Source organism: Physella acuta, unplaced genomic scaffold (genome assembly GCF_028476545.2).
Source record: "Physella acuta isolate Inbredline_101_S28 unplaced genomic scaffold, ASM2847654v3 ptg001271l, whole genome shotgun sequence".
Taxonomy (NCBI): domain Eukaryota; kingdom Metazoa; phylum Mollusca; class Gastropoda; family Physidae; genus Physella; species Physella acuta.
This window is the reverse complement of record NW_026732786.1, coordinates 100,001-121,284: the sequence shown is the minus strand read 5'-3', so window position 1 is coordinate 121,284 and position 21,284 is coordinate 100,001. Positions and strand designations below refer to the sequence as shown.

The 21,284-nt window shown below is 36.6% G+C and overlaps 2 protein-coding genes across 3 annotated transcripts in view; one reads left to right on the top strand and one right to left on the bottom strand.

The window, feature by feature from the left end:
* Nucleotides 1–646: 646 nt before the first annotated feature.
* Nucleotides 647–4,906, top strand: LOC131957840 (protein FRG1). Its single transcript, XM_059322645.1, has 6 exons — nt 647–824; nt 1,844–1,932; nt 2,271–2,396; nt 2,634–2,803; nt 3,515–3,711; nt 4,745–4,906. The coding sequence occupies exons 1-6, from the start codon at nt 760–762 to the stop codon at nt 4,890–4,892; spliced, it is 795 nt and encodes a 264-aa protein (XP_059178628.1). The 5' UTR covers nt 647–759; the 3' UTR covers nt 4,893–4,906.
* An 879-nt stretch (nt 4,907–5,785) lies between these two features.
* Nucleotides 5,786–21,284, bottom strand: part of LOC131957839 (cGMP-dependent 3',5'-cyclic phosphodiesterase) — an 85,248-nt gene continuing 69,749 nt past the window's right edge. For both annotated transcript variants that reach the window (XM_059322643.1, XM_059322644.1), the window contains 10 exons: nt 16,025–16,150; nt 15,771–15,841; nt 15,146–15,268; nt 14,004–14,091; nt 13,769–13,816; nt 13,045–13,119; nt 12,485–12,584; nt 12,135–12,250; nt 10,859–11,004; nt 5,786–9,764 (listed from right to left, as the gene is read on the bottom strand). In XM_059322643.1, the coding sequence (XP_059178626.1) occupies nt 9,560–9,764; nt 10,859–11,004; nt 12,135–12,250; nt 12,485–12,584; nt 13,045–13,119; nt 13,769–13,816; nt 14,004–14,091; nt 15,146–15,268; nt 15,771–15,841; nt 16,025–16,150 (1,098 nt within the window). In that variant the 3' untranslated portion in view covers nt 5,786–9,559. The remainder of the gene's footprint in view (nt 9,765–10,858; nt 11,005–12,134; nt 12,251–12,484; nt 12,585–13,044; nt 13,120–13,768; nt 13,817–14,003; nt 14,092–15,145; nt 15,269–15,770; nt 15,842–16,024; nt 16,151–21,284) is intronic.

Sequence of the window (21,284 nt, the reverse complement as noted above, 5' to 3'; positions counted from 1 at the left end):
TTATACTTTCATTTTTTTTAAGTTTGAAAAATGCACACTATGACAATAAAATAATAATGAACCAATATTTAAATAGCTAAAATGAAAAGCGTAGGCCTCTTGTTAAATTCCAGTAAAGGTATTCAATACATATTGTATAGTGACCCTCTATTTCTGTATACCATGACCTAAACACACGAGACAAAATGATAATCGACAACATTCCTTCCCCCTTCGTTTTGAATGCTGTGCCATTAGAAACATAGTCTGTAAGTGTAATCCTGGTTTGGAGCATTCCTAACACGTTTAAATAATATTTCTCCCATTCATTAGTACTATTAGTAACAAAAAATTGATTATAATATTGTTGGTTTTTTTTAAAGATTGGGTTCTTTTCCCACAGATGTTCAAACGTAAAACAGTTAACTTCATATTATGTGAATTAAAAAGTAAAATCGCCAAATAAGTTTTTTTTTTTTTATATAAAAACGTGATCCTAGTTAGACATCTTTAGGCGAGTATCAATAAGAAGAAGAAAAAAATTCAAGATACATTTTCAATTAAAGGTTTTTATGTTTCTTGAAGATGGACTGACAACTATGATGTCGGTACGTAGACACACCGTAATTTAATGTTTACATTCGTTTGGTAGATCTAGATCTAGATCTAGATCTACTTGTCTGTTTGTAGCATTCTATTCCCTGAAATTTATGAACTGTTCAGCTAATCGCATTTTTTTTTTACCGTTTAAAATTTAGAATCTAGTATCAAAATAATAAAATGGCAGACTCATATGCTTTGGTGAAAGGGGGTAAACTGAATTTAAAAGGTCACAAAACCAAGAAGTGAGTAGATTGATGAGTAGAATCTAGAATCTAGAATAAATTGAGAGATGTAAGATCTAGAATGTCATTTGTCATTTTGTCAACAATGGACACCAGCGAGTTGACGAGATTCCTTCCATAATGTTGTTGACATGGAATAAAAACGTGCTTTTTAGATTTAGACAGTAAAAAAAAATATAAACTTAAGCCTAAAATTAATTTAGAAATTTTATATTTTTACAATACGTAAATGCTAGATCTAGATTTCTATAACATAACAGTTGCAAATCCAGAGGACTTGAAAATAATTTGTTGAGTTTTAGGCTACATTTCTATTTATTTTCATCAAGACTAAGTCCTAAGTTATAACCGGATGTTTCACTTTCGTAAGACAAATATTGATTGGCTGTACAGTAACTTAGTGATCGATAACTATTTGTTTACAAAACTTTGCAGGTCAAGTTTTTAAATAACAATGCAAATTAAAAACCCCATGACCTAGTTTTCTATTTTTAACTTACAATGTGTACAATAAAATTTTCTATTTTTAACTTACAATGTGTACAATAAAATTTATGGCGGCCTATTCAATAGCAGGATGCCATTGTTTATGTCGCCATTACACGTGAAAACCTAATTGTTTTTGCTTTTTTTTAAATTTTTATTTAGTAACCGAAAATATCAAAAACATCAAATACATCCAATCTTTAGCAAAGTCCGAAAAAAAAAACAGACAGGCAGGATTTTATAACCATATTAATTGTAACTACGCTGTGCATGATTTTTAAATTAATTTATGGACCTCTCACTTAAATATCTTTGAGACTTTTTTTGCTGGTGTCCATTACAATATATGTGTATGACATGTCTGTCATCATGTGAATGATGTAGTCATGTAGTATGTACTAGATCTATGTATGTATGTAGTATTAAACAATCTGTATGGTGAAGGTAGATCACGATTCTAGATGTTTTCATTAGTAAAGTAAGTCAATGACAAGTTTTGTGTTTTATGTTGGTCTGATTATTTTTTCCTTAAGATCTAAGAAACACAAGAGTCACAAGAGAAAGCACGATGGGACTCCAGCAGACGCAAGTTCTAAAGAGAGAGAGGACACACACAAGCATGGTATGTGCTGATATAGCAAATCAGTGTTTGTGTGATGGTTGCCTAAATTTTCTAAAGGTTTTGTTTATTTGTTTTTGTATGATACAAACATGAGGCATTACTTTTATAGGCTCCAAATTTTTTTTAAGCAAACTTAATATTAGCAGAATAACTCTTTGGTTTACCATTAGTTTAGTAATAGTAGTTTCTTAATGACAATTTAGGAAGAAAGTAGAGTGGACACACCCTTAGAAAACCACATATCAACACCACAGAATTATTAGAGAAAACAGTAGGAATATATTAATTTTATTGCTATTGAAAAGCTATTTGAGAATTTGTTTTGTTTCCTGTTAAAGGTGGTTGGTGGGAAATAAAAAAGTTTGAAGACATTGCAGCCAATGTTGCCATTGAGTTCAAGGACCACACATACATCACAGCACTGGACAATGGGCAACTGGCCCTTGGAGACTCGAGGAAGGAAGGTGAGCTGAATGCTTGTGTGTTAAATACCAACGCAGCTGTTTTTTGGGGACTTCAGGAAGGACTGAAATGTCTTTCTTGCCTCTGTAACTGATATATTGATACAAAACACAACTTCAGGGGGTGACCCACTGATGTGACTCATGACTCATTGATGTGACTTATAGATATGACCCATGGCTCACTGATGTGACTCATGGCTCCATTGTACCAAATGACTCACTAACATGAATTAACAGGTGATGGCCCAGACCCAGCAGAAGTGTTCACGGCCATCAAAATCAACGACACAAAGGTGGCCTTCAAGTCTGGCTACGGCAAGTACTGGGGTGTGGAGGCCAATGGTCAAGTTGTCGGGGTTGCTGAGGCCATGGGATCAAGGGAGCAGTTCGAGCCTGTCTTTCAAGAGGTAAACGCCACTGTTTCTCTTCATATAGAATTTTTTTTCATATTATAGAACCATGCAAGTTCTGTGTATGGGTAAAACCAATGCAAATTATTATACTTCCTTATATGTTTAATTAACAACTTGATGGGTGTGATCATCATCTTTTCCCGTTTGCACCCAAGACACATAGGGCAGATGAAGTAGAATTCATCTGCTTCAGAGACATGTGTGATGCAGAAAAATAATCCCACTTGGTTGAAGAGTCATCACAAGCTATTATTGAAGTAATTTTGGAAAACATCAGTCAACACGATATAAAAAAGAAACAGACTTCATCACATAGAATTTTAACTAGCTACTCATATATTGAGAATTAAAAGATTATCTAATAATTTAAAAATTGTAGCTATGTATTGGCTGTTTGTCCAACTGGTTTTTTAAACGTATCAAATATTTTGCAGGAATTAATATATCAAAGGCAGATAACTCTTTTTTTTTTTTGGCTTCAGAGGGGAAATTAATTTTTGGCTTTAGAGGGGAAATAATCTATACATTTTGATGTACCAAAACCTATTGAACTGAATTAGGTTATTTGGTACTAGTTTTCCGTGACTTGTAAGAAGTTTAGAATTGTTTAAAAGCATTTCAGTCCAAGATTCAAAAAAGTTTTAAAAACCTTGTTTTAAAATGTCAATTTCACCTAAAACTAAAACCAATTGATAATATTTTCAGGGCAAACTTGCTTTGTGTGGCTGCAACAATTTCTTCGTGTCATGCGATGAGAAAGGTCGTGTGGTCTGTCTCAGTCGAACAGCTGGGCCTAACGAGATGATCAAACTTCGTTCTAACACAGTCAGAGAGAAGGATCCACTAGAGGGCGTCCCCAGCGAGGACCGAGGCTCTGTCAAGGAGGCTGAGATTAATTATGTGTAAAGAATTTTGTTAGAAACCTAACTACTATATTAAGTTAGCATTTTGGATCTTGTGGTCAGGATGGCAGCTGAAGTAAACGTACCTCGTTTGAACCTGACCATCCATGGGGCAAGTGAAGTAGAGTTCACCTGTTACTGTGACCTCAGCATATGAAGAGATAGTGTGGTCAGCACTATGCCCAGTTGCCTTTACTTTCCCTAACATGAGTTAGATACCCATCAGTGTTCTGGTGACTCAGTGACATGCTATTGACTTGAACAGGGATTCGAACTTGAGACTTTGAAGTTAGCAGTCTAGACCATGTTGCCCCATGCAGATAAAGTAGAGTTCACCTTTTTCTGTGACCTTGGCTTTTGGAGAAATTGTGTGGTCAGTTTTGTACCCACTTGCCGTTTCTTCCATGCATCTCTTTGGGGGGGCTAAGGCCCCCCCCCCCCCCCCAAAATTTCTACCCCCCCCCCCCCCCCCAACGAAATAAAATTTATATAATTTATATAGAAAATATATACTTTTAACAGTGTCCGCCCCCCCCCCAAAAATTTCAAGTGCCCCCCCCCCCCGGAGAAAGAAGTCTGGAAGAAACACTGCTTGCCGTAACTTTTTCCTAACTTGATTCAGGTACCCATCAGAGCTGGATGAGCTCTGACATTTTCTACGAACTCAAGACAGGATCTGACAGGATTTTTGTATTTGTTCCCCTCAGTTCATTATCCTCCCAGTTTAGAGTTTAATTTGCAAAGTTTTTGATTGTTTTGAAAAAAAATATTCTGTGTCTAATTTCTATATTTTCTCACTTGATTCATACTATTAGAATACGACATGTTAAAATAGCAAAGGCCATGAATAGTGCTGGGAATCATCATTGGGTTAAAAATTTGTCACATCGTTGACAAATGATTCAACATTCACAAATATTTTTCAAATTATTGAATATTTTCAGTTAAAAATATATATTTATAACACACCACATTCATGCAGGTTAATTTATTGAAATTGTATGTTTTCTGATTCATAAAATTTTTCTTGCAGTAAAAAGTTCCAGAGCTTTCAAGACCGGCGCCTGCGTGTGAGCGAGGTAGACAAGTCTCAGTTAAAAAAGGCCAAGCGCGAGGGAGACTTCCATGAAGTCATGCTGGACAGAAGGGAGAAGATGAAAGCAGATCGCTACTGTAAATAAAAGACCTAGTTATCTATTTGTTTCGTTTCTGGTATGGTAGAGCTTTTGTACTGCTGTGGTTTAGAAACTGTGGTGTAAACAGGATTAAGATATCACTTTCTGATTAGCATTTGAGTACTCTGCCTCCCAACTATGCTGGCTGTAATGACAAGACAGTTAAATATAAAAGTTGTTGTACAAAACTTAGCCCCAATGGTCTTGGGTGAGCACATTTAAGTCCCTTCCTTCATTTCAAATCATGCACAATTCCATTATTTTGTATTGTCGTGTGAGTTTTCATCAAATTGAGAATACTAACTTACAAACAAAAAAGTGTCTGACCAATTACAGCAGTAAATCTCAGACAAGAATGGTTCAATATAAATTTTCTACATTTTGACCAAATATTTTTCTATATTGTCAGTTGCTTAAAAAAACTTGTTTTATTTTGAATCCTATGAGATTTGTATACACAAGACAACATAATATCTTGACCGGAGAGAGGTGATTGGTGTGTGGGGCTGGGGGAAAAAAGAGCAGGACTTTTAAATATAAAAGTAAAGTTCACTTTTTGAACCTGACAGTGAAGTAGAGTTCACAAGTCTCTGTGACCTCAGCATACGAAGGGATAGTGTGGTCAACACTTCGCCCTGCCACCTTTATTTTCCCAAACATGAGTCAGGTACCCATCAGTGCTGGATGGACTCAAGGATGTTCTACGTAGTTGAACCCGGATTAGAACTCGAGACTTTAAGGTTAGCAGTCATATGCCCTCCCATTTGACTACTCCATCCCATTGGTTTTAAATATGCTGACAAGATCTGTCCACATAGCTTGTTTCCTCCTTAAAAATTATTTTCCATCCACTCACTATAAAAACTCAAGCATAAAAAAATTAACAAAAAACATGTTGCTTCTCTTTCTAAGAATGGAAAGTTTTAATCAAACAAAACAATTCAAAATTTAAAAAAAATCAAAATAACATCAACAAGTCAAAGAGTGAACAGAATACAAGTTTTAAAAATACTAGTCCAAACGGGTTAGGCTTGGGTTCAAAACAAATTCTTTTCTTCAAAGTAAAAATATAAAATAAAATACGTATGTACACGGTGTTGCTAAAACTTTCCTTAAAAAAGATCACAAGCAAGTTATCAACAGGGACTAAAACCCTAGCCCGGAGCTTTTAGTACAGAAAAAAATATTCTACTAGTGCACTTCTAAATCTAACATTGATAACAGTCAGGATAACAAGTATGTGGAGAGAATGATCCAATGGTTGAAAAACATGGAATTCATTGTTAAAAGACAAAGAAACAAACTTTGAAGTGCAGAGAGAGAGAAAAAATGTAAGTCTACAAAATGACACAATTTGGACAGAGCTTGCATGTTAGATTTGTGTCAATATTATGCATATAAACACCTCAGATTTTAAACACTGGATTTACTTCTCTTCATCTGGCTACCTATAGCTACTGATGGCTACCTATGGTCACCAGTGGCTACAAGAGTTGGATGGTCAGTAGGTTTCTGGACAACCAGGGGCTACAACTTGTGTGAAACATGGTAGGTTTGTGTGAGAGAAAGGTGGCAGGTAGGTTTGTGTGAATGAAGCATGGTAGGGAGGTTTCAAACCAAGGAAGTTCTGGAACACACAAATGCCGATTGAGGTAATGGAAAGAAAAACTAAAACAAGAAAATACTGAAATGTAATGGACCTGTCTGTTCACAGCTGGCAAGGGAAATCACTCTCACATTCAGAAAAATTTCATTGGCTAAAATAGCATTGGGATCAACTAAGAAAAAATAACTTAATAATTAAATCAATAAAAATGTTATTTAATTTAAAAAACAGTACCAGTTGTAAGAATTATGCATCCAAACATTATGCTAACAAGGTCAAGAAAAATACCTGATAGTAAAGTAATATCTAGGATGAAAATGAAAACAAAAGTCAAATGAAGATGAGTTAACTGCCACAATCATTCCTTCCCCTTATGAGTAAATATACTACCAGCTCTTGCCATCTTATAACGCAATACAAAGATTGAATCTGTCACTCCATCCACGCCCACTATCAAAACATGAAAAAACTTTTACTCTTCACTTAACCAAAAAATGTTAACAACAAAAGTGCTTGATTCACCAAGCAATCATATCACAAGTTGAAAATTGCATTTATATAAAAAAAAATTAAATAAAATATCAATAGCACACTTAGACTTATAGCTGCTAGTAGAAATAAACACTTTAGAGTTGCAGCTAATGTAATTCGTTTTATCTATTGCAAAAACACCTCTTGTTTTTACCATGAGGAGAAATCATTACAAAATTTGCTACATGTATTTTAAAAAGAGTTTGAAATAAACATTTCTATAAATATTTATTTCAGCTGATTACTTTTCATGTTAAGAAGTTCATATATTAAATATGCAACTGCCCAAGGCTAATCTAAACTGACTGCTAAATGCAAGGTGTCATACCAAATTCAGAAACTAGCCAGAAGTTACACAAGTAACTTGGGATATTTACAATTAGAAAATGCATATTTATAAATGAAATGGTATCAGCTTGACAAATAAAAATGTAATAAATAAATAAATAAAATCAACAATGATTGATGAATGAAAAAAATTAATAATGCTAATATCATGCAAGGAATTATTAGTTTATAAATAATGAGATCACACAGTGGTTATTGATTGAGTCAGTAATGATTGAAATTGGGGTTTCACAATCTCCACCTGGCTTTGATTACTATTTACATTTCCTAATTTCTGGTACTGTTATGTGGCTAAGATGGAGTTACTCATTAAGCACTGGACTAATATTTCAAGCTGGAGTTCCTCGTTAAGCACTGGACTAATTATTTCATGGATTAGCTAATCAGTAACCAAGATCACAAATCTAGATATTAAATCCACAGACCATCTGACAAAGACGATCAGAAGTCACGTTAAAGAATTGCAAATGGTGTTTTGTGTGGCAAAGATTAAACATTCAATGACTAATGACAAGAGAAATATTTAAGCTTATACACGATCTACTGATGCAATATTCTATTATTATTAATATTATGTACATCTCTCACCCTTTACCTATTTTGTCGGAAAATAGGAGTTTAGTAACGTCGTGTACAATTAACAAAGTTGATAATTTATGCAAAAGTATGGATGAATGAAAGAACGACTGCGATGTCGACATGGTGCATAATACAGCATCAGTGTGGTGCCACATTGTGGTACCCAGTGAATTCTTGACACAAGAAAGTGTGAATCATGACACCATGCTAGTCTATGAGAAACATACAAATCTAAACAAAATTAAATCAGTGCAGAGCTAGGGCAAAAAATAATTCACATATAGCTTTTTTTTTTTTCAACTTTAAAACAATTAGATGATTATGATTTTAACATTTTTAAAAACCCTGGCTTTATTTATATACCATTCAAAAAATCAGACGAATACTGAAACATTTATTCCTCAAAGCTAATTTCATATTTCATCAATAAAACAATCTGATATATACTGGTGAAAATATTAATAATTCTTAAACTGAAACTTGAGTAAATAAAAATCAACAAATTTGTAAACTATTTTAAAAAGTAATTCAAACTTAAATACACCTACAGGTGAGCTATGAAAGGGATATATATATTTAAAAGCCAGGATCATAGTTTTGCTAATGTAATCTTTCTTTATTTTAGAGAGTAATAACTTGAATGTTTCATGAACTTTTTTATAACAAAAATAAAAAAAAAATGTTCTGAGATCTGATTTCAAGAAAAACCTGAGTAACAACAACCAAGCAGAAGAGAGAGATTGTGGATTTCATGTGATCAGTTATGTCCCTTACATTATGACAAGGTCAAGGGCGTTGACTAGAATTGGCAGCTCCACTTAATACCTTATCACTAGGTTATTGCAATTAACATGGATGATTAAGTTCAAAGGTCAAATATTTATTAAACAAAACATCTCAACTCCACTGTTTCCCAGGCAGAAAAATGATTCATTAAAAAACTAATAAATTTTTAAAAAGTGGGATGTAAAAACCTGTGAAACTAATATTTTCTCTGTGTAAAATTTCAAAGACTTCCATTTCTTCTGATATAAAAAATATTAGTTTTATACATTATGTTTAAAAATGTAAATGTTTATACAATAATATCAATTTTTATGTTATTTATGATATTTAAAACTTAAATTTTAAAACTAGACGTCTTAAAAAAATTGAAATTTGACATGCCATTTTTAAAAGAAAACAAAACAAATGAAAAGCAATTTTTTAATGATATGAAATATCTATCAATTATCATTAATTGATCATTAATTATAAACAGCAGAGTAGTCCATCATCAGAGTGCCCAATGGTCACGTGACCCTGGTCTATTTGACTTAGGATTATGTACACATCTTGTTCCACAGTTAACAATGAACTGTGGAAATGAAAACTGAACTAGATCCAAGCAGAACTGTGGAACAGAGTATAAATTAACTAGGTCGTTAACCTTGCCCTAGGGTCAAGGACAACTCTTCACCCAATCAGAATCACAGCTTTTGTTGTATTTTCAAATCTCTGGTCGTATCTTGAAAACTGTAGCGGCAGCCCTATCCGAGGTCTGTACACATTATTAAACTAGAATCACACACACCACTGATCCTCTCCCCCACCCTCAGCGGGCCTCTTATCATCGTCCGTTGACTTGGACATCCCCGTTGGCTGGCAGCTCGTCCACCTCCTCCTCTATAGAAATTATCTGCTCCACGCTCATGGCCTGCGTGGAGTTGCCGTGGCGCAGCTTGAGAAGCTGACCTATGTGCACCCAGTGCTTGCGGTTCTCCTCCACGTTCCGCATGGGGGTCTGGGCCTCAGCAAACATCCTGGCTAGTATCCTGGGGGAGTAATAATATCATCTGTTAGAGTAAGCAGCAATGGGGAGGGGGAGTGGGAGGTTGGGGGAGGTGACGGTTCTTACAGCTTGCAGCAGTGTACAGCATAAATTTTTACTTTCTTGTATTTACGGAAAAACATAATTTTGCAATCTTGTCCGTATGTCTGTGTGTCTGTCTGTGTGTCTGTCTGTGTGTAAACATGATAACTTGAGTAACGTTACAGCTAGGTTCATGAAATTTCATATATAAGTATTTTATCAAAATCGTAGATCCTGATCAACTTTTGAGCAATTTCCGATAACCGGAAGTGGTACTTTTTCTACTTTGAATTTTTCAAAAGCCTATAACTTGAGTACTATTTCAGATAGATCAATGAAATTTCAAATGTAAGTAAAAGATCTAATTCTGTCAAATTTTGAGTAATTTCCGTTGATTGGAAGTACTAATTTACGCTATTTCCGATTTCTCAAAAATGCATGTAAATTTATAACGTACTAATAATATTGCGCAATTCTTTTTTCTATGAGATTCTATTCTATTTTTAAAAGTTTAAGTAATTAAAAATCATGTCTATATTCCAAGTTATATAAGAATATTCAAGAAAGTTTAGGGGAGATCACTCCAGGTTTATTATATTTAGTGTTAATCACTGTTGTTGGGCCCTACTGCTTTAAATGGCCACTAAAATGAAATGTTACACATTATCAAAGGTGGCAGGTCAGGTGTGAAAGGTGACTACACCAATTTTAAAGATAGTATACCATCAAATAATGGTGATCTGCATCAATTATAAAAAGAGGCAGGCCACCTATTCATGGTGACACACGCTCTATAAAAGGTGGTCCACATTTTATTAAATGTGACAAAACACCTATAAAAAGTGACACATTCCTATAAAACGGAACCCACTAATTAATGAGAGATGACCTGCCACCTATAAAATGTGACCCACCAATTATCAAAGTGACCCTCCAATTATAAAAGATACACCAACTACAAAAAGTGACCCACCAATTATAAAAGTGACCCACCAACTACAAAAAGTGACCCACCAATTATAAAGTAACCCCCCACCTATAAACTACAAAACTTACTTGTACACAGGCGCAGCTATATTGTCTAGAAAAGAAATCTGCAGTTCTGGCACACAGGCCCTCTCTCTGTCCATCATCTCCAGTGGGTTTTTGCCTAGAGCTTTTTCCAGATCTCCTTGAGAGAAGAACTCTTGGTACACCAGAGCCTGTAGAGACAAAACCACCAGAGTTATGGCCCCTTCTAACAACACCCAACTACAGTCAAGCTATGTGAATCTGCTAGAAATAGAGGGTTGAAAGAGTTTATAAAATGGCCTTAGGTCAAGATCTTTTACTGTAGTAAATAAAGTACAGATTCCTCTTTAGACCTAAAAATCCATTGTGCAGATTAAGTGGAGTTCATATGTTTCTTGACCTCGGCATATAAAGGGATAATGTGGTCAGCACTATGCCCAGCCACCTTTACTTTCCCTAACGTTAGTTAGTTACCCATCAGAGTTGGGTGGACTCAAGGGCGTTTTACTAACTTGAACCCGTATTTGAACTCGAAACTATCAGGTTAGCAGTCTAGCGCTACACTGCTAGGCTACACTATCCCATACTGTAGTAAGTAAAGAAAGCTTTTTGGACCTGGTGGTCAATAAGGTAGATGAAGTAGAGTTGATCAGTTTTTATGACCTCGGTATATAAAAGGATAGTGGGTCAGTTCTATGCTCAGCTGCCTTTCCTTAACAAAAGTCAGGTACCCGTTAGAGCTGGGTGGACTCAGGGACGTTGTTTAAGTGAGGTATCTGAACTTGGCTCATGATGCTCTCTCCTTCAACCTGCTAGTGGGAATTTGACTTTTTTTTTACGTTGGAATTCAATTTTTTTTAAGGGGCATCTTGCATTTGATTTCTTCATAATGGATTAGATTTCTAGCAAAAACTAGACCAACATAGAAGATAAGGTTACCCTGGCTAGCTTGCATAAGTAGACTGAAAAAGGAAAAGCTACTGAGGCCCTTTTATTTTTTTATGTAATGTGTGAGAGTGTAGACAAACTTACTGCTATATGCTTGTTAAGACACTTTACATCATGTAATGTAAGACATTGTAGACAAACTTACTGCTATATGCTTGTTAAGACACTTTACATCATGTAATGTAAGACATTGTAGACAAACTTACTGCTATATGCTTGGTGTTTAGACATTTGACATCATGTAATGTAGAGAGTGTAGACAAACTTACTGCTATATGCTTTGTGTTGTGAGAGTGTAGACAAACTTACTGCTATATGCTTGGTGTTTAGACATATTACATCATGTAATGTGTGAGAGTGAAGCCAAACTTACTGCTATATGCTTGGTGTTGTTCCAGTTCTTGGTCTGGTCAGATAAATCACAGGCTGTCATCAGCAGGCAGAGCAGGATATGTTTATGTTTGGGGTTGTTTCTGTCATAGGCATCACCTGTAATGGGGGGGGGGGGGTGAGGGTTAGTTTTTTTTATCACAAAATGTATACAGACAAGATGCAGACTGCCAAGGTGTAGAGAGACAACATACAGACAGACAAAAGTCATAGAACCAAGGTGTATAGATAGACAAATGGAGACAGACAAAAGTCTTACAACCAATGTGTTGACAGACAAAAGTCATCCAACCAAGGTGTAGACAGACAAATGTCGACAGACAAAAGACCTACTCTCAGCCAGCTCCTCCTGTTCTTTAACTGTCCTCAGGTGATGGGCCAGATCAGTGGCCAGGATGATGTCACGCATCAGGTCCAGTACACACTGGTATTCCTGCAGGTCACATCAAACATTAGGTCATTAGGTCTTGTCTATATAATAAAAGTTTCCACTTTAGATTTAGGTACCCATTAGAGCTGGGTGAAATCAGGGACATCCATAATATTTATTGACAACACACTAGTATTCCTGCAAGTCTTAAAGTTTGAAAGTTTGGACCATAATAACTAGTGACAATTGTGAAAATCACATGAAGATAAAAAAAAACAATAATTTATAAGTAGCAAATTAAAAACATCATAAATTTAAAAACCAGTAGCGTCATTGTTTTAGCAAAAAATTTTGTGTACAATATTTTAAAGAATTTTCCTTTATAAAAAAAAAAAAGATGTAATATTTTCAGTCAACCCAATTGAGCAACTAGAGTTACTGTTCCTATGAGCAACTAGAGTTACTGTTCCTATGAGCAACTAGAGTTACTGTTCCTATGAGCAACTAGAGTTACTGTTCCTACCTTGCTGGAGAGGTTCTCAAACAAGTTGCTTCCCTCTGTGTTCAAGATGCACATGCTCTGGGCCAGGTGATGGCGCTGCCATGGGAAAAAAAACAGTAAACCTTCACTTGGGAACTAATAAGTCATCTACACAAACCAGTTTAATACAGCTGGGCTTAAAAACATTTTAATATACCAGGGGAACATTTAGTTTATAGCATCAAATGCAAATTCTCATCATTGAATAAGCTAGTTAGTAAAAAAATACAAGAATAAAAAAGAGTGTTCTAATAAAAGCTGATCTAGTATTACACAAAAAATGTGTTTAGGGGGAGTGCATTAGTCTAGACAGAGTGCATTTGTCTAGACAGAGTGCATTTGTCTGGACAGAGTGCATTTGTCTAGACAGAAGGCATTTGTCTAGACAGAGTGCATTTGTCTAGACAGAGTGCATTTGTCTGGACAGAGTGCATTTGTCTGGACAGAGTGCATTTGTCTGGACAGAGTGCATTGGTCTGGACAGAGTGCATATGTCTGGACAGAGTGCATTTGTCTGGACAGAGTGCATTTGTCTAGACAGAGTGCATTTGTCTAGACAGAGTGCTTTGTCTAGACAGAGTGCATTTGTCTAGACAGAGTACATTTGTCTAGACAGAGTGCATTTGTCTAGACAGAGTGCATTTGTCTAGACAGAGTGCATTTGTCTAGACAGAGTGCATTTGTCTAGACAGAGTGTCTAACTTACCTCCATGACTGAACCTTCAGAACTGTAGAGGGCTGCTAGCACAGATTGCTGGACAGAGAAAAAAAATCTTTAGTGATAACACAAAATTATCTCTAAACACATTTTTAAATTAGAAAATGGATACTAGAGTCTTGTATTTATATAGAATTTTCTTTCTATCAAAACCAATTTAAAAAAAAGTAACTTTTTTGAAACAAAACTTGGGCAGGTATTGGAATAAAGGGAAGTAACTCACCGACTGTACTTGGAATGAGTTGGTTGTGCCCCTGTGATCAATATCATGACATAGACAAGACACAAATAGAGCAAGCAGTTCAATATCACTGTGGGAGAAATCAAAGTTTGAAGTGGTAGATAAAAAAAGCCTTAAATCTTTTTCAGACATAACACATTTAAAATTAAACCATTTAAAGACACTTTAGACAGTTTAATCTCCCCAGTAAAATAAAATGTTAACAATGGATCTCAAGCCGATAACTGGGCAGTCCCTAGACGTTACTTCTATCATACAGTGCTGAAATGTAACACTATCAAGATCATTGACTTAAGGGTAATTAGAAATAGGGAAGTTATGTAACTTGCTACAAGGAAAAGTAAAACTGTTAACAGATTAATCCCCTAGCAACACAGATCAGGGTATTTAATACATGAAAAAGAAGATGTTGCCTATTTGTGATTGGGTGATGTAGTCAGTTAAGGGCTAGGTTTTTTATCTACCCAGATGTATCTACTAATTGACCTTCCAGCGGAAATTCACTAACTAATAAACACTGGAAATTTATTTAAAATTAGTTCGGCGTGGTCGAGTCGGTAAAACTCATGGTTGCTAAACCGAAAAGTCTCGAGTTCGAACCCTCGGGCAGATGAGGCTCGTTAGCTGGGGACAGCCACTCTTCTAGGAGAGACAACTCCAAAATTAAACAACTGCTGCCTTGTAGTTTGTTCTTGGTTGGACAAAGGCTATGGAAGCAAATCCAAAAAGAAAAGCAGGCTGAAATCGGAGTCAATGGCCTCAATGGCGCATAACCAGTTGACACGTAACGCTTAATTGTGTTGGAGGCGTGGTCGAGTCGGCAAAAAGCTCATGGTTGATAAATTTGAACAAAGTCTCGAGTTCAAACGCACTGGCAGATAATTCTCGATCCCCTTCAACACTAATAATTAAGAACGAAGAAGAAGAAGAAGAAGATTTAAAATTAATTATGCCTTTAAAACCTCAACTATTCAATAGCTTGATAAAAACTTAGCCCTAATAGTTGCATAGATGAGTAACTGTTTTAAAAAAACTTACTCCAAATAGTTTTGTAGAATATAAACTGTTATAAAATACTTACTCCAAATAGTTTTGTAGATGATAAACTGTTATAAAATACTTACTCCAAATAGTTTTGTAGATGAAGGTTTTTAATCAGTAGGTAACAGAAGTGTGTGACGGAATAGGCGTGCATCCAGTTGTGGTAGGGAGGGTTCCTGTAGCCCTTCTTCACCATCAGTAGAAACCTGAGGCAGTACAACAACAGTTGATAGTAGGGCTAACATGTGTTTTGGTTGTGGCAGTACAACAACAGTTGATAGTAGGGCTAACATGTGGTTTTAGTTTGGTCACAAAAACTTGACTGTATGGGACTGTTGCTTGTGTACAGTGTGGTGAAATGATAAGTGTGGGTTGTGGGAAGTGTGGGTTGTGGGGGAGGGATTGCAAGAGGTGTGGTTTGTGGGAGGTTTGAGTTTCGGTCATGGGATGTGTGGTTGTGGGAGGTGTGGGTTGTGGGAGGTGTGGGTGGTGGGAGGTGTGGGTTGTGGGAGGTGTGGGTTGTGGGAAGTGTCTGTTGTGGGAGGTGGTTGTGGGAGGTGTGGGTTGTGGGGGAGGGATTGTGAGAGGCGTGGTTTATGGGAGGTGTGAGTTTTTGGGAAGTGTGGTTGTGGGAGGTGTGGTTGTGGGAGGTGTTGGTTATGGGAGGTGTGGATTGTGGAATTGAATATTGTGGGAGGGTGTCCTCACCTGACCAGTGTTTCCAACTTGACCCTCCACCGTGTGAGAAAACCAAGATCTTCAAACATACTGAGACAGGACTGGAGGCATAAAGAAACGTGTATTATAATACAACATTAGAATAATTTCTGCATCACCTTTTTAAGCAGGATTTTTTTTTAATCTGTAGTGAGTATCTTAGTTTAAACATGTTTTTTTTTTTTAAATTTTAGCTCTTACACTAAAAACTAAATTGTTACATTAACACACAAAAAGATATTTACAGTAACAGTGAGAGATTCTGGTATTGTCCGAGGAGCGAAGTCAAAAGAATCAAAGTGAATGTTGAACTGTGTGACAGGTGGGATGGGGGTCTCTGCCATCTTCTTCACCTCCTCCGTGGGCACTTGCTGGTGACACAAAGATGACATTCTCAAATATATTGTCAAAAAACTAAGTCTTACTCAAGTGGCTCACTAAAAATAAATGAGACAAAAATATTCTAATCAAATTGGCAAACTTCAAAGGTTTTACACCTGAGTGAACCCAACATTTTATTGCCTTTCATCGAATGTGGGTGCCATTAAAGAAATCAGATCATTAAGCAAGGTTTAATAATTATTAAGTGTTTTGCTTTTAAAAATGTCAACTTATTTTATCTGTAGAGTAATTAAATTAATTTTTTTCTCAAACAAACAATAAAAATTTAAATCAATACTTAAACTTTAATATCAAATTAATTATGTTTAAGCTAGTGCATTATGTAAGAAAAATAAATCTATTACAAATTTTTTAACATTTTTATCTACAATCAATAACTGTTTTACTCTCTAAATATATGTACACCTAATCATACAATGAATATTCAGCAGGCTAACAACAAATAAAAGAAAAAGATAAAAGGTTTCAAAAATATCACATTCAACTGCTAGTTTCAAAAAGAATTCACCATTGTCACCGTGTATTTACTTAATAAAAACTAAACACTAAAGGGCAGCTATTCCACATTTTTATCTCCTAAGTTAAAGCAAATATAATTTGCCACTGAAACCTAGTAAACAAGAGTACAGTCCCCTTACAAGGAATTATCGACTTGGCTTGTATCTTCTACAAGCTAGTGCCAACATACAAAAGTGGCATTGTTCACAAGCCATTGCAGAAAGATAAGCTTCTTATCCAAGCACTTGACTACAATGAAAACACATTCATTGAACAGTTCCGCAGGCTGTTGTGGTGCTGGTGTAAATCTTGGACCAGACAGGGACCTGATTGTCCTGGTCAAACAACTTGCTACACAGCTGGGTAGTTCAAAGTCATGTTTTCAAATCTGTTCACAAGAGGCTAGGTGGGTCCGTATCTATAGGGGTTTTACTTGTCTAATATTCTTTTATAGTGGCAAGTTTTTTTAAACTTTTTTTTAGAACAGCTTGGGGTCACGGGTTTAGTGGGGAGGGTTGTTGTTATAAGTAAGTTATGTGGTGGGGAGGGTTGTTGTTATAGTTATAGGTAAGTTATGTGGAGTGGAGGGTTGTTGTTATAGTTATAGGTAAGTTATGTGGAGTGGAGGGTTGTTGTTATAAGTAAGTTATGTGGTGGGGAGGGTTGTTGTTATAGGTAAGTTATGTGGTGGGGAGGGTTGTTGTTATAAGTAAGTTATGTGGAGGGGAGGGTTGTTGTTATAGGTAAGTTATGTGGTGGGGAGGGTTGTTGTTATAGTTATAGGTAAGTTATGTGGAGTGGAGGGTTGTTGTTATAGGTAAGTTATGTGGTGGGGAGGGTTGTTGTTATAAGTAAGTTATGTGGTGGGGAGGGTTGTTGTTATAAGTAAGTTATGTGGAGTGGAGGGTTGTTGTTATAGTTATAGGTAAGTTATGTGGAGTGGAGGGTTGTTGTTATAGGTAAGTTATGTGGTGGGGAGGGTTGTTGTTATAAGTAAGTTATGTGGAGTGGAGGGTTGTTGTTATAGGTAAGTTATGTGGTGGGGAGGGTTGTTGTTATAGTTATAGGTAAGTTATGTGGAGTGGAGGGTTGTTGTTATAGGTAAGTTATGTGGTGGGGAGGGTTGTTGTTATAAGTAAGTTATGTGGTGGGGAGGGTTGTTGTTATAAGTAAGTTATGTGGAGTGGAGGGTTGTTGTTATAAGTAAGTTATGTGGAGTGGAGGGTTGTTGTTATAGTTATAGGTAAGTTATGTGGAGTGGAGGGTTGTTGTTATAGGTAAGTTATGTGGTGGGGAGGGTTGTTGTTATAAGTAAGTTATGTGGAGTGGAGGGTTGTTGTTATAAGTAAGTTATGTGGAGTGGAGGGTTGTTGTTATAGGTAAGTTATGTGGTGGGGAGGGTTGTTGTTATAAGTAAGTTATGTGGAGTGGAGGGTTGTTGTTATAGGTAAGTTATGTGGTGGGGAGGATTGTTGTTAGGTAAGTTATGTGGAGTGGAGGGTTGTTGTTATAGGTAAGTTATGTGGTGGGGAGGGTTGTTCTTAGGTAAGTTATGTGGAGGGGAGGGTTGTTGTTATAGGTAAGTTATGTGGTGGGGAGAGTTGTTTGTATAGGTAAGTTATGTGGAGGGGAGGGTTGTTGTTATAGGTAAGTTATGTGGTGGGGAGAGTTGTTTGTATAGGTAAGTTATGTGGAGGGGAGGGTTGTTGTTATAGGTAAGTTATATGGAGGAGGGGCAGATTGTTGGTAACATGTGAAAGTTTAATGCAGTGAAGTTGTTGGATATGTTTTGGGTGGGTTGAGGGGGTTAAGTGTGTGTTATGTGTGGGGGATGACAAAGTTGTTGGGGGGGGGGAGGTTGATGATTAAGATAAAAGGTTAGGGTGAGGTTGTTTAAATGCTGAGGAATGTTATATGTGTAAGTTTAATCCTAGAGGTTTGAGTGTTGTATGTGTGTGTGTGGGAAGCCTTGCAAATGGTGGAGGTTGAGTGAGGAAAATGAAAAGAAAACAACTAAGGACCAGAACTAATGAGATACCTTAAGACAACATCACTTTAAGTAACAACACAACAGGGTTGTGTGGACAACAGGGTTGTGTGGGAACTTCAACAAAACCGCATTGTGTGGGAAGTTCAACACAACCACAACTTGTGGGAAACACAACCGCATCATGAGGGAAGTTCAATACAACCGCATCGTGTGGGAAACACAACCGCATCATGAGGGAAGTTCAATACAACCGCATCGTGTGGGAAACACAACCGCATCATGAGAGAAGTTCAATACAACCGCATCGTGTGGGAAACACAACCGCATCATGAGGGAAGTTCAATACAACCGCATCGTGTGGGAAACACAACCGCATTGTGTGGGAAACACAACCGCATTGTATGGGAAACACAAGCCTAGAATCACTGTACCAGTTTAACTGGGTCACAAGACAAATACTTAATAAAAAATTAACATCTATTTTTGTGGTTAAAATCTCCATTGTTCCTCTGTTTGTGTCTGAGCATTCTGGTCTAATCCTCTCTTGATATAGCCTGCATTTATCCAGTAGAGCAACCACTACAATGGCAGATATTTCGCTATTAGAGCAACCACTACAATGGCAGATATTTCGCTATTAGAGCAACCACTACAATGGCAGATATTTCGCTATTAGAGCAACCACTACAATGGCAGATATTTCGCTATTAGAGCAACCACTACAATGGCAGATATTTCGCTATTAGAGCAACCACTACAATGGCAGATATTTCGCTATTAGAGCAACCACTACAATGGCAGATATTTCGCTATTAGAGCAACCACTACAATGGCAGATATTTCGCTATTAGAGCAACCACTACAATGGCAGATATTTCGCTATTAGAGCAACCACTACAATGGCAGATATTTCGCTATTAGAGCAACCACTACAATGGCAGATATTTCGCTATTAGAGCAACCACTACAATGGCAGATATTTCGACAACCAGTGCAGTATAATAAATACACAAGTGATTAATATATCTCTTTTTAAATCTAAAAAATCAATCCAAACATTATGTGATGTATTTTACAGTAGTTTATATGATCTAAGCCAGGGGTCTCCAAACTTTTCAGTCCGAGGGCCGCATTAACTATCAAATTTCAGTTCGGGGGCCAGTTTCTTTTAGGAATGTCTTTAATTTTTCTGAGCAAAGTTCCTCAGCCATCACCAACACACGTTTTTTCCGTGGACAAAAAGATCTCCGCGGGCCGGATGAGAGGACATCGCGGGCCGCATCCGGCCCGCGGGCCGTAGTTTGGAGACCCCTGATCTAAGCCACAGAAAACAAAAAGAATGCTGTATTTATGTGATAGAGATACTGGAACGACGCTCAAGGCAAATCATTTGTTCGGACTTACCATGTGTATTTTCTTATAGAGAAGCATCAGCCAGCAAGGCTTGAGGTCAAGCTTGAGTGAGACCTTCTTGCGATACATTGCGGCTAGATCAACGCCCACCACTAGCCTTCAGAGTTGTCTAGCGGAACAGGTGCTACTTATAAGTGAACACCAGCTGACAATCTCTCATCACAGTGCACCTGTGTTCAGTGCACCTGGTGCGCAAAAGTTTCTAACTGTTTTAAACACAGTCTGTCTCTATCCAAGTCTATTGTCCTGCGGGTCATTAAAACCCACCTGTCTGACCAATTACCACCTGTCTATGGACACAGGAATTTAATGTTTGTTAAGTTTCTTCAAGGTGCGAAATCTTTTTTTGAGAATATGACTGAACAGGTAGTTCAACAAGTATTAATCAGACAACTAAATTGCTTGCTGTCCAAACTAATTCTGGCACTCAATACCAACACAACTATAATCCCAGCAACTAAATTGCAATCAGAACCAGAAATCCACGAATCTAAATTGACAACAGAAATAGAAGTTGCTGTATCTAAATTGACAACAGAAATAGAAATTGCTGTATCTAAACTGACATCAAAACTAAAAATAGTTGCACTAAATTGTCAACATAAGTAGAAAATGCATCTATATTGTCAACAGAATTAGCTATGACTAAAATGCTAACACATATACATATGAAACAACTTCTATAGCACTATTACATTTGAAAACAAACCCTCAGTAGTAGTTATGAATGAACCTCTGTATCCTACATACATATGAAATAAACCCTATGTAGCAGTTATATATGAAATAAACCTTAGTAGCACAAATTTGTATAACGTAAATCTCATCAGTGCACTTTGATATGAAATAAACTTCAGTAGCACAGCTTTGTGTGAAACAAACAGTAGCCCACATACATATATGCAATAAACCCCAGTAGCACACACACACAGCCAGCTACAGCACACGCCCGCAATGTTGACTTAACTTGGATCAATATTTAAAAAGTTAATTTCTATTTTTAACCCCAGCTGTGTTAACTCTCTCCTAGATGAAACAAGATGTATTCAACATTGGAATCATGCAAACACCAGGCCACAAACCTGACACACTTACTTCCCTTGAACAGAGTGACTACACATGACCTAAGCAGGAGGGAGAGCACTAGTGAGGCTAAACCATAACAAGGGCAACTACTACCTGATACTAGGGGCCAATACTTC